Source organism: Thunnus thynnus, chromosome 15 (assembly GCF_963924715.1).
Source record: "Thunnus thynnus chromosome 15, fThuThy2.1, whole genome shotgun sequence".
Classification (NCBI taxonomy): Eukaryota; Metazoa; Chordata; class Actinopteri; order Scombriformes; family Scombridae; genus Thunnus; species Thunnus thynnus.
Genome location: NC_089531.1, coordinates 4,888,996 through 4,902,907, shown reverse-complemented (window position 1 = coordinate 4,902,907; position 13,912 = coordinate 4,888,996). Strand labels below are relative to the sequence as shown.

The window sequence follows — 13,912 nt, the reverse complement described above, 5'->3', positions numbered from 1 at the left end:
TGCTCCTTTAATAAGATTTGAAGACTTAAAGTAGCTTTGATGTCTGCCATGTAGGCGTTGATTGACAGCTGTGATTGACAGTTGGTTCGTCTGCTGCTCTCCTCGGCTCCGGGACTCACAATGAGTTGAACTATAGTCGCAGTGTTTCACTCAGTTTAATGGTACTTGATTACGATACCTGCCATGTTGGCGCAGTTTAGGTAAAGTAGCTAATGTTAGCCCAAATGTGCAGCGCTCGGTGTCCCCAGTAAGCTAGCGTCCGCTTTGGTCCGAGGTAGCGGGGCTTGTTTCCAGAGCGTGAAAGGCAACACCTCACACTCTCTATTTCGAAGGTCCTGGCTGTAAAGATGACGCCGACCATAAGCTGCAACTCTCGGCTTTTAAAAGTTACACCAAGCTAGGTGTAAAAGCATCCAAGAAGCATTCCAGACAGGAATTGAATTTGTGACGTATAGATGCATCATTCTCTCCAAGGCTAACACATAATCTTTACTTCCTCCAAGCGTGAGTGTAACATCAGTGATGGTATGTGGAAAAAGCCTTTGAAGGCTTTGTCTTCTGTGACAACGGCAGCTGAAGTTACACTGAAATTAGCCGATGTTCTCTCAGCCTCATTAACGCAACGGGAAAAGCAGCTCTGATGTTTTCAAGACATACGATCGTACAGAAGGAGCGTTGAGCTGTTGTAGCGTTTATCTGATCTCTGATCAGTTCAAACTCTAGATGATGTATATGAGTAAGAGCATTGATCTGTGAGAGTGAATGATCCATGAATGCGAGTGTTAGTTTATGGATAGTTGTAAGCTAGCTAAACTGTTATTGCTCTGAGTAAACTGTGTGTAACTGTGTGTTCCAAAGTGTTTAAGTCATTTTTCTTTTTGCGTTTTTTGGCAGTTACAAGACTGATTCAGGTGCATTATTACCACCCTCTGGACTAGTGCATGTAGCTCTGGAAAACCAACAGACATGGCAACACTTGACATGGCAATCACACCTTTTTAAATTGCCTGAAACATGGCAGATGTGGTAGTTGATTTAGGCTGGGAAAGTCTTCTTTTCTGACTTTCACATGATTTAAATGGAAATTTAAGTGGATGCAAATGGTTAACTTGATTCTTTCTGCACAATTTCACGATACCAAATGAGATTTTTATGGTTACAATGGTCCACTTGGACTTAGATGCAACAGTATAATCGTCCCTTTGTCTTTTGTTCAATTCAATAAGGCTTCATTTGCAAGACCAACAATTAGATGCACATGTGAAAAGAGGAAAATAATAATAACTGTTACAACAACTCTTAACACAGATCACCCAAAAAACATCGCTCTCTCCAAACATCTACTTCTCTCACTCTCTCATCTTTCCCTTGAATGTGTATATAACGGTTCAACATTAACAAAGACATGTAGGAATCTGTCATCAATAAATCATTGTCATATTTGCGGTGATGATTCATTCGATGGCTCACAGGATAAAAAACACGATCGTCAGCATCATAAAGAATAGCTTCATGGTTTCTATTAGTCAGATTTGGAAGTTGTCAGACTTGTGAAGTCTTGGGAGAAAAGACACAGAAAGCCTCATCTGAGGTTCTGGCAGTTCTGGTTCACATCAAAAGCAGCAGAGAGAGGAAACAATAAATTATGAATATATAACGGATGAAAACAGGCAGTTGGAGAAAGCTGAGGAGGGCTGGAGAACAGAGTGTCAGCCATTTATCAGACAGAGATACATATAATTGGAGAAAATCCTACTCTGGTTATTGTTGAAGGTGTCGAGTGGTTGAAACGGGTTAGTTAATGTAATGTATCATGAGTCTGAGGCCTCATTAGTGCCAAATCACATCCAGGCCTTTGCATGTACAGCTTCATATATGTCTGACTGCATTAGCTGGTGTGGAAATGTTTTTAAATTTAATCTCTCAGTTGATTTGTCAGGAGCTACAGTTAGAAAAGTTTTCTCTTTTCTATGTTTAACTTTGAAATAACTGATAGATGATTTACTAAATTGTCAAAAATTCTATCAAATGTCCATCTGAAAGGGTCAAAATCGTATAAAAAGGCCATTAGAGCTTCCAAATTTCCCTCCAGCTCACTGTTGATGTTTTAAAAATCCACATCCACTCACCATGTAGACACTCTGGTCCTCCCATCATGCCTTGCTGCTGCTGTTGGGGTTGCGGTGGCGGCTGTGGCTGGATGGTTTCCAGTCCCAGCAGTGAGGAAGAGGAGGATGAAGAGGACATGGAGGAAGAAGAGGAGGAGCAAGGCGGAGGAGAGGAAGGGGGACACTGGGAGCTCTGGTTGGGCACTGCTGACTGGGAGCTCTGGGAGGAGAGAAAAATGAAGAAAAAAACCAACTATTTCAAAACTAAACCACAACAAGAACAGGATTAAATCACTATTAATTTATTACTTGTAGTCATCAAATTCTCCTAAAATTAAATCCAGGTGTTGGACATGGTCACCTCTCCACCAACTGGAAACTACAGATCAAAACTACAGATCAACAGTTCTGAACCACAGTGCCTCTCGCGGACATTTTGAGACGTCCACATGCCAAACGCAGACAATAGTTCATTGTTTTTAAATGAATGTTAGTCCTTAGTGCTTTTAAATCATTAATCTTTAATCTATAACAAAGCAACAATGGCAGAGATTCAAGAAGACAGTTTGGCATCGGATGGTTTGCAGACAATCCCCAACAGTACAGTGCACACGGACGCACCATCATCCACTCTGTTCATATCAGAAAGAATGGCGGCGCTTCTAATGAGAGAATTACTGGGCTGCCAATTAATTACACCATTCAGGAGGAAGGAAAGAACAGGAAAACTTCCCATTATTCCAAAGATAGTTGGGCCGGTTGCCTTGTAATCATACCAGATGAATCTGAATAAAGCTTGAATTTGCTCTTCTAAAGATTGTATTACATCTTTGAAATTGTTCATTACTTAGCTGAATTTATTGTACTGGTGTTAATCTCAGATTTTATACGTAACTGCAAGCAATGGTGGTTTTGGAGCCATTTGTGCCACTAGTTTGTCGTTTGCCATAAGCAAGATATCATAGCTGAAAGAAATTCATGATATCTCCAACCAGTCTTACCTGAGAGGGGATCTGGGCGCTGGTGGAGCTGGGTCCGTTACTGTGCATTCCCATCCCGTTCTCGGTCAGGAACTCCTCCAGGTCCATGTACTGCAGCTGGAACAGGCCTCCGTCACACGGCAGGGTCCTCTCCCACAGCAGCGGCCCCAGGAAAGCCGACTGGGAGTTGGGCCGCAGGGCGCCGGAGGCCGGGGCTCCTCCCACCCCGCCGGGCCCTCCGGCACTGACGCCCAGCGAGTCTTCATCAGAGTCCACGGGCTTGTCTTTGTCTGGAGGGAAGGAAAGACGAAACGTTTGTTACTGTTAATACTCAAAGAGGCTGTTTTGTGTTTTCCACATGTTTCTCCTCCTCCTCCTTGTGTTTGTGTTGAAGGGCGAAGGAAAGATAAGAGTCGATAAGTGATATGTGTTCTCACAAGGTAAGAAAAACTCCCAAGTTCAAAGTATGCAGCTAGAAAAAAGTGGAAATGAAATGAGTTTGAGTATCGTGGAGTGTCGATGTTTAGTATTTCGTGCTGTAAAGCAATCCAGCAAAACTAACTAGGCATGAAAGGCTGATCATTTCCTCCACAATGGTTTAATTTGTTCGCTGTAATTAAAGCGTCTTTGAACTACTGTGATCAGGGTTTACTGACACTAGAATGAAACCTGACATGAGGCACTTTTTTTTTTTTTTTGCACTTCAAGCTAAAACAGTCTTTTATTGCAACACAGTACGTGTCCACTTTGGAAAAAAGTCATTAAATTTCAAAAACACATGATTTCACATTTAAGAATGGCTCATTTTTAAGACATCTTGTGATAAATTGACTCTGAACTAAAGCAAAACACGTGATCAGGTGTCCCAAATGATCCCTAATTATATATCATATCAATAATTTGGTTCAGTTATGGACACATTAAAGTTTTGAGACAAATCGATTACGTGGAAATATTCCAGCACTGGTTCTGCATTGCTCACACACTCGCACACTGTGCTGGCAGCCAGATGGTGCCATGTTTGATTCCCTGCACATCCCAGAGGCTGCAGTGCATCCTGAGAGCTCTTAAGCAAGGCACAGGATGCACGTTTAGTCCCACAAGCTTTTCTCCGACGTGGTTTGAAACAAATACTCCAGGTTACGACTGATTTTGGGTCAAATCTGATCACTTTCTGATCTGCGATTGGTTTCTTGTACCGTATTTATGTGCAGAAAGAGACCCAAATGCTTATTTGCGTAACATTCAAGTGATATTTTATCTAAAAATCTAACCCAGAAGACAAAAAACAGTCAACAAACAAACATCTGTTTAGCATTGTGTCCTTTTGCTTGCTGTGCAGCACTTAGTTGCAATCATTAAAAGGCATCTATAAATAAAGTCGACCCTGAACTTTGACCTCTCGGTGAGAATGGTTGTCCAGTGGAAAGATAGATTTTGGACTGCATCAATAAACCATCGCCAGAAAAAAAAGAAAATCATTCATCTGCTCTGCAATCTGACTTTTATATGCTGCGTAGGTTTGATCTCGTCTTTTATCGAGTTTAGCCGCTCGTAACTCGCCCCGAGTGTGATTAATAAAGTTGTTTTGAGTTTGAAATGAGAATCCTGCAAATAAAACAGGAACCTCATTTAACACTGCATGAAGAGAACTACAGCGAAGGTTTTGTACTCTGATCTTTTTGTAATATTATTCTAAAGAATTAGGCTGCAAAAAGTGCATATTAAATAAATGACACGCTGAATAATAAAACACAATAAAATAGTAATAAAAGAGCATATTTAACTGGGCCGGGCTGACAGGGACAAGAGAGTAACGAGAAAGGGGGGAACAAGCTGGAGTGACTGAGGCAGAGCATCGGGAAGGCCGGAAATTATAATTTAAAGGGATTAAAGCACATAAATACACCAAAGATTACAGCAGGAAAATAGCAGAAGAGAGACAGAGAGAGATGGAGGGAGGAAGAGTAGAGCAGAGAGTCCATCATATTCATGTCCTTTATAATCTCTCTGATATCATCATCTTCCTCATCTGCCTGGCAGTTTCCTTTTAATCTACTGCGTATTTATTACCAAACTCTTATGGGCCGAGGGAAAGACAGAAAGAAAGAGGTATAATCCAACAGATGAAAAGGTTGATCTAATTTCATCTCTGTGTCTGTTACTCTGTGTAGATGTAATCTTGCGACTGTGTGATTGAGGAGATTAAGAATCGGGTAGAGCTGCAACGAGTACTCGATTAGCGGTCAATTATTAAATTAATCGCAAACTATTTTGATAATCTATTAATCGTGTGGAGTCATTTTTTAAAGGGGACCTATTGTGCTAATTTCCATCTCTATATTTTTCTTCTGGGGCTCCACTAGAGTATCTTTGCATGATTCACAGTTAAAAAAAACTCATTATTTATCTTATACTGACCCTTTATGCAGCCCCTCAGTTCAGCCTCTGTCTCTTAACAGGCAGTCTTAGCTCCTGTCTCTTTAAGACCCCCAACAGGTGAGATTGATAAAAATGTACAGGTTATTGCAAGTCAACTTAAAGACATAACAACTGTTAAATCTGCATATTTGATCTACGTCAATATTAACTGCTAGCATGCAGCTAACTGCTTCTGTGTTGACTTAAAATTAGCTGGATTTGATTGCTTAGAGAAAAATTTTAAAATAACACCCCCAAACAGAAAACAGCTATCATGGACAAATGTCAGACTAATGAAGTAAACATAAAATGGTAGTTCAGTCTGTTTTTTAAAAGGATAGGACATGTTTAGCCTCACTTAGCATAAACACCGAAAGCATGCAGGGTGAAACTGCTAGCCTAGCTTTGTAATGTTACAACAAACACTTTTTATTTAACACAAGTGGCAATAAAATGTAGAAAATTTGACACGGTCTTAGAAGACGTTACCAGTTTGGAGCTATTTTTGACAAACTACAGCAGATTTTGCTACAGAAGTTGTCACTAACTACAGTCGCTAGCTAGTAACTTGTGTGTTATCAGCAGTATGTACAACAGGTGAACAATATTGGAAACCCTACAATGAAAACAGGATTTTAACTTACTGTTTTTATTCCTACACACAAAAAATAGAGTCAAGACACATTTTTCACTTAAAATGGAGCTATGCTAATAGTTACTTTTGCTGTACTGAGCTAGGCTAGCCTGTAGCTGATGTAATATCATGTCAAGTGCCTCTAACAAGATAGCAAGAACTGTATTTCTCCAAATGTTGCACTGTTATGGTTAAGAAAGAGCTGTGGAGAGAGAGAAAAGACTTGGAAATGTGTGAGGAAAGACTGAAAGACAGAAACGTAAAAAGTCAAACAAATTCAGTGGAGAAAGTAAGTAAACAAAGAGGGTACAGGGCACGGTGCCCAAAGAAAAGTGCCATGTTACAAATCAAGAGTAATTAAAGTGAGATGCTGGGAAGAACGGCCAAAGGATCAACAAAGAAAACGTGAGAAAGACGAGAGGAAGGACTGCGGTAACAGCAGGAGGAGGAGACTGGTGACTTCCAGTGAGATGGAGGGATGAAAGGAGAATCCAAGGAGACAGATGACAGGAGGCGTGTCGAAGTATAAAGTATAGAAAGAAGACAAGAGAAGACGATGAGGACAAATGGGTGAAAAAAAAGACAAAGATACACAATGAAAGGAAAGTAAGGAGCCATGCAGGTGTCATGGAGGGAAAAATGTTGAAATTATTTGATTTGTGTGAACAAATTAACAAGAACATAAGCAATATTGATGAAATTTTAACACATATATCATTATTATTATATATACGTATACTTAATTGAAGCCAACATGGCCGGTTTAACCTCCTATGGAGCCAACAGGGCAACAGTTTGTTGTTGGGCCCCTGTTGACCCCCCATTATACACTGTAGCTCTCTACAGCTGAGATGATTAGTTGATTAAAGGATTAGTTGATTAAGGAAATTTATTGGTAACAGTTTTGATAATTGATTAATCGTTTAAGTAATATTTGTATGCAAAAAAATGCCAAAAATATTCACACAAATATGAATATTTGCTAGTTTTCTCAGTTTTCCACGACTGTAAGTAAACTCAACACCTTCAGACAAATCGAGTCATCTCAATATGTTAACTTGGGCTTCAGGGAATAATGATCAGTGTTTTTCAATATTATCTGACATTTTATACACTGAACAGTGAATCGATTATTAAAGAAAATAGCAGTTGGTAGCAGCCTTACAGTACTCCCATGATGGAATAACACAACCTTTCCCTCAGTTTTCTCTCCGCGGTTTGATAAAAAACACAACTTTACAACAAATGAGCTCAAAAAACTAAAACAATTAAAGTCTTCAAACTAGATTTTAACACAGAATTCCTCTTCAAGACCAGGACCACAAGATGGAGGACCTGTCATTGTCGATTTTGTACTTGAGTGCTGCAAATGTACAACTAATTTGCAATTAATCAAATTATGTAGACCCAATTGACATGGAGTAAATCTTTTGGGGCCCCTGGGCAGTTGCCCGGTTGGTAATCCAGCCTTGAAACCCAAGCATCTCATTTATACTGACAACTTTCACAGTTTATTTTGCGCTACATTAGGCTACAAAGTGGTATTTGAACCTAACTAATAGCAGCTAAATTGACCAGTATTGCTTGAACAAACTGCTGATGTAGCATCACAACTGCATTAAAAAAAGGGTTGAGGTGACAAAGACAAATGTGATAACCTAAAAACATTAATATGATGGAATGAATTCAGTATTTAGGCACCTTAAAAACAAAACAAAACTGCTAGCATGTTGCTAATAATGCTGCTCCAGTGGATTAACAATCTGCAGCAGTATAAATTACTCATTTTTGGACACAATTTCTTCATGCAAGAGCACAAATTACTAAATTGTGTGCATGAAGAAAGAAGTATAGTAAAATAAAGCAACTCTTAACACCTGCCAGGCTCTGTAGGGATGGAAGAAATAGGAAGAAACGGGGAAATCCCTTTGTTAGGAAGCAACAGGAGGAGAGGATGAAAAAAGGGGGGCAGGAGGGGAAACGAATGGGAGGAATAAGTGGAAGTGACAAAGCTTAATCGAAGTGATGGTGACGCTTTGAACTGGAGTAGACAAGTCATTACAGCCTGATAGACTGACCACAGCGCAGAGGAAAAGAAAGGTGGCAGTGAGAAAATAGAAAAGGAAGGACTGGTAACAGGACAGAGGATCTATGCAAATCCCAGCGAGAGGTGAGAGAGAAGAGATTTTAGAGCGGAGGGAAGAAGAAGAAGAGATAGAGACGAATGCAAATAAAATGGGTTTGGAAAGAAGATGGAGAAATGAGAGCATACGGCGTAAAGATGACAAGATAAAACCTGAGAACATGTAAATCAGTAAAGGGGCTGCGAGAGTGGAAGATGGAATGATCTGAGGAGAAGAGAGCAAGGAAACAGGAAAAGTGTGAGAGAGGGGAAAAAAAACAAAAAAAACAACTCAAAGACGTGAGAGGGAACGACAGGGAGAAAGAGAAGAGAGAGAGAGAGAGAGATGTGCCAGATAGAGTGGGTGTTTGTGAAGGCGTCAAACAAAGCTAGCCAGGGAGAAGCGCAGGAGGGCGCAGCAGGAGCGAAACATCGACTCTGCATCGTGGAAAGGGAAAGGCGTCAAGAAGCCACGGGCAAAACCAAAAAAAAAAAAAAACATCAAACACCGACATCTTTTTTACACCACGGCCCCTGAATGCATCACCTATCATTAGGGGGATGCGCTCAACGGGCGCTGACAATGAGGCTGTCCGGGCCTCTGAGCTGCTTTCTCACTCCGTGGAGAGCCTGTCAGCCGTGCTCACCATCATCTCCATCTCCTCCTCCTCCTCCTCCTCCTCATGCAAAGGCACAAAAGAAAAAACTCCAGAGAAAGGAGCTGCACTTAAATCTAAATGCCACCAGGGGCCGCCAGCCTGCAGGGAACACTTGGACAGTGTGATTTCTTTGTTTTTCCTCCCTCTCTGTGCATGTGTGTGTGTGTGTGTTGAGTTTTAACTATACTTGCGAGGGCAGACCCCTGTGCATGTGAGGACATTTTTGCATGCCCTCACACTGACAAAAACACTGATTTTAAGCATAATTTTTTTTTCTAGATAAGAGCAATCCTGCAGGGAAGTAAGGCAATGTCCTCACAAGCCCAACAAAACCAATGTATACGTGTGTGTGTGTGCGTGTGTGTGTGTGTGTGCGTGTGTGTGTGTGTGTGAGAGAGAGAGAGAGAGAGAGAGAGAGAGCAGCTGACTAGGAGTTATGACATCTCCACAGCAGAGAGGAAGGAGAGGCAGCCTGGTTAATATTTGTCATGGCAGCTGGTGGATGGGAAACAATTCAATCCCCTTCAGTAACCTCTCTTTTAAACAGAGCGGCAAATTAGATTCAACACAAACGACTGTTTGCTGCTTCTGCTTCTGCTTCTTCTTCTTCTTTTTCTTTTTCTTTTTCTTGGCTGTGTTTTCTTTGATGGCATCCACTCCAGATTGTGTTTCTTTTTTTAAACACAGCCATCCTCATCTTCCCTCCTGCTGATAATTTCATTTCACCAAATGCAAAAAGGGCCAGAAGGAGGAAGGCTGAAGTGAAAACAGAGTGTGCATGTGCATGTATGTGTATATGTGTGTGTGTGTGAGTGTGTGTGTGTGTGTTGGACAAGCAGGGCCTCTGTCTTTGACAATCACACCTACCCACTCAGTCACATGCGCACACACACACACATCCACAAATGAATAATCACTGTATGATTCCTGCAATATTTCTGCAAGGATTGAGGCTCTATCATGAGTTTATTATTATTTCTATTTCATGTTCTATCACTTTAATATTCCCATAATGTTTCTGCAGGGGCTTCAAATGTGTTTATAGGGTGAAATTACAGTTAAAGTTTGTGGTATCTTAACTGTACTTTATGTACTTTACCTAATGTATTCCTGTATTGCACTTATAGTGCATTAAAATGTATAATAATACATTATAATTCACTTATAGCACATTCACATGTACTATAATTTCTCTCCATGTAGTGACTTGTTGGCTGTGGTGTTTTCATAATGTCCCTTTAAGACGTCTCATGCCTATAGGATGTCCCCTCGCTCTCACACACACGTGCACACACACGCACACGTGCACGCACTCACCTTTCATCTCGCAGCAGTCCTTGGTGCCTCTCTGGTCGGCCTTGATTGGCAGCTGAAGCAGCGACTTGAGGTTGGTCATGGAGGTCAGGTGGCCACCTTGGGGGCCACTTCCAGTCGGGTTACTGGCCCCGAACTGGGGGCTGGTGGCCCCGGCAGGAAGATCCGGCGGCAAGAGCTGAGTGAGAGGCCTTGACATAACTTCTAAGGGGGGGAAGAGGAGGAGGAGGAGGAGAGGGGAGACGCGGGGGGGAGGAGGAGGAGGAGGAGGAGTAGGGAGAGCAACCTGCAGACTTGTAAGTTCAAGATCAAAATAATCCAATTAGTGATAGTTGACAGACAGGCGCGCCGTCAAAAAGGTGCGCGGACAGGTGACGCCTGTGTGCGCTCAAGATCTCCACCTGATAGTCCCGCTTTTCCGCCCGTCACATGAAGAGAAATGTTTCAAGAAAACGAAATTAAAACAGGGGGGGGATTTATCTCCAAAATGGCACCATGTTGACCGTGTGAGTCTTATTCATCCTCTCAGACTGACTGAGCTTCAGGAGTTGCTGTCAACCCTTTAAAAAAAAACACAAACTCGTCTCTGCACTAATAAATGCACACAGGAAGACGAATTAAATCCTGGAGAGCGCACGAGTGAAGTCCCCTTCGAGTTTGTAGAGATAAAGCGGTGGTTCACGGTCGGGTCCGGTCCGTTCCGTCGGTCGGTTGGTCGGTTGGTTGGTTGGTTGATCGCTCGGAGATTTTTTTTTTTTTAGTCCGGAGGAGAAAACAAACAAATAAAAACAGAAATAAAGGCTTGTAGTCCCATGCAATGAGTGAGGAAATAGGATTAGAAACAGTAGAATAGAGTCGAGTCGAGGTGGTGGGGTAATAAAGTCTCCAAGAGAAGGAAAAAAAATGACAAAAATAAACTTGAGATTGAATATGAGCGAAAAATATAAGATGAAGGAAAGAAAGATCCCCCCAAAATAATAATATCCAATAGTATGAGAGTCAGATAGATGGTGCTGATGGCTCTTATTTTCCTCTCTCTCTCTCTCTCCCTCTTTCTCTCTCTCTCTCCCCCTCCCTTTCTCTCTCTCTCTCTCTTTCCCTTTTTCTCACACACACACAAACACACACACCTCTCTATTTTCGTCGTTCTTTCTGATTCTCTCTCTCTCTCTTCTCTTCTCTCTCTCTCTGCCAGTCAGCTGGAACCAACACGGGCCGCTCGCGTGACGTCACCGCTCACGGGGGAAAGACGCTAGGGGGCGTGGATCGTTTGCATACAAGGGACACGCCCACCGGCAACGCCCCCTTCCCTTACAGCCGAAGTGAGGCGTTCACCTTTCATGGGAAAGCTGGTAAATATGAACTTCCGCATAGAAAAATATATAATTTCCAACTTCACTTTAAGGAGGTGTCAAGCCACAAATTTAAGACATTTTAGCTTTGATTCAGTGCCAATAGAAAATGTTGTTAAACTAGCCTATAGTTAAAAAGTAGGGAAAAAAGAGAGAAAAATATTCACACGGGAGCCTACTGGTTAAAACACATACCACAAAAATGCAGCGTCTGGTTGGTTGATGCCAGCCACTGAGCTTTGTTGCACGTCATACACCCTTTTTTCTACTCCTGTTTCCTCTCTCACAGCACTTTCAACTCTCAAACAAAGGCAAAAATGTCAAAAAAAAAGAGAGAAAAAGTTTTGTGCATAGCGTGTACTACTACAGCTGGCAACTGCAAGATGAATGCAAAGTCAGGAAAAAAAAACACCTGCAATTGTTAAACCCATCCTTGATTATATTTAGAGGGTCAAGTGTGCAGAAAATCTCACTTGTTTTTTATGAGTAGAAAATAGAGTTCACCTCAGCTGGAAGGGTTGTATTTAATCATTTGATTTATTTCTTTGTGTTGCAAGAAATATATTAATTAAAAATAACATGCAAAAAATGCAACATGCAAAGTCACTATGAATTGGAATCAGGTTTATTGCCAAGTAGGTTTTCAAAAATACACACAAAATTAAGTAATTCTAAATAATATTTTAAAAAGAAAGAATTTACAATAGTTGAAAATAAAATTGAATGCCATATTCTGAGCAATATTGCATAAAACAATAGACTTTGTTTTGTAAAAACATGAAAAGAATATAAGGTTAAGAAAAATCCACATTGTCTCACAATGACAGCAGGATTCGTTGAATTACTTGTATAAAAAATTTTAAATTAAATTTTTAAAAAAATCTACATTAATGGGTAGAATATTTAGCCATTTTCAATATATTTCTATATTTTATGTTTTCCCCTCCAGCAGTACAACAACCCAAAATGTATTAACATAAGAAACACACCTCTCCTTTTCTGACAGAATCCAAAATGTAAAACTTTCAGGTGCTTGCTTGAAACAGTGCCACTATTGATATATTTCTTTTTCCTCCCGTATCACCTGAACGCAACATACATTTACATAAAACACACCACCTCCTGCTGATTTCAGCCAATAGCGAACAGCAGCCGCGACTGTTGCGTACCGAGTCACGCCCCTCCTCAGCTGAGCTCCTTCCTGGATGGACCGTGAACGCACCCCGCCCCTTCTGCTCTTCTCTCACGCTGTCATTTAAACAGCGAGGCCGAAACAACAGCGATGACCACAGACTCATATTAAGATTAACATGAGACGTCAGGGTGTTTGAGCTGCCTTGTTTCTTATCTCCTCCACAGTCAAACCGCAGCTCAGAAATGTGGGAAAATGTCTGTTTTTTTTAACCCTACAACGTGACAGGATTTGGAGTCAAAACGAGAAGCTCAAACAAAGCAAAAAAAAGGGCATTACAACTGTCAAATCATATTTATACTTCCTAACACATACGTTAGGAGCATTTACGTTGAATTTCTGTATTTATAAATGTTTATTTCAATAATATGAGTAGTGTGTTTACTTACACCACTACTGTATGTCGTGTAGTCTTTAAATAATGACATATTAAGGTGGTTAAATTGTGTTTTATCTAATAAAAAAAACGGCCAGGAGGATCTAGCTTCGCCTGTTTTTCTCCCTGACTGTCCCTGTTTGCCTCTCGCGCGCTTCACGCCGAGGAAGCACATGGCACCGGCACGCGCCGACTGTTGCCTACCGGCGACTGTACTTCGCCGCGATTGGCTGAATCTAGGTCACTCGCTGGCTCTCCTGGGCTCCCATTGGCCAAAATTAGGTCACAGTCTCCGCCCACAGGCTTCCCCATGCTACTGCCGCGTGACTGGCAGGCTGAGAGAGGAGGGGAGGGGAGGGAGGGGGGTGAGTGGGTGACACAGCGGAGGGAGGGGGGGTGAGTGTGAGGATTAGCCTCTCACGTCTGCAGGAAAACATTTATTTCTGCATTGTAAATGTGACTGAACTAAATCAAATTAAATGATATATATATATATATATATTTTAAAAAGTTAAAATAAAACATGTAAAATTATGATATTAAAAAGTTTAAAATATTTTTTTTAAAAACAAAAACATCTCTAATATTTATCTAAAAAAAAAGAAGTGGGTGTGAGAATGTCCTGGTCTTTTGACACTGGCAATTAACTCATGTTCAGCATGTTCAGGCGTGTTAATGTGTTTTTTTAAACCGCAGTCTTGCATGTTTGTCATTGTGGTCTTGTTTTGTGTGTGTGTGTCACTATGATTTATTT

The 13,912-nt window shown here is 41.1% G+C and overlaps 1 protein-coding gene across 1 annotated transcript in view; it reads right to left on the bottom strand.

The window, feature by feature from the left end:
• dbpa (D site albumin promoter binding protein a) overlaps nt 1-11,419 on the bottom strand; it is a 34,650-nt gene extending 23,231 nt beyond the window's left edge. The window contains exons 1-3 of the mRNA XM_067611994.1: nt 10,242-11,419; nt 3,110-3,378; nt 2,130-2,328 (exon numbers count right to left, since the gene is read on the bottom strand). Of these exons, the coding sequence (XP_067468095.1) occupies nt 2,130-2,328; nt 3,110-3,378; nt 10,242-10,437 (664 nt within the window). The 5' untranslated portion in view covers nt 10,438-11,419. The remainder of the gene's footprint in view (nt 1-2,129; nt 2,329-3,109; nt 3,379-10,241) is intronic.
• Nucleotides 11,420-13,912: the final 2,493 nt, after the last annotated feature.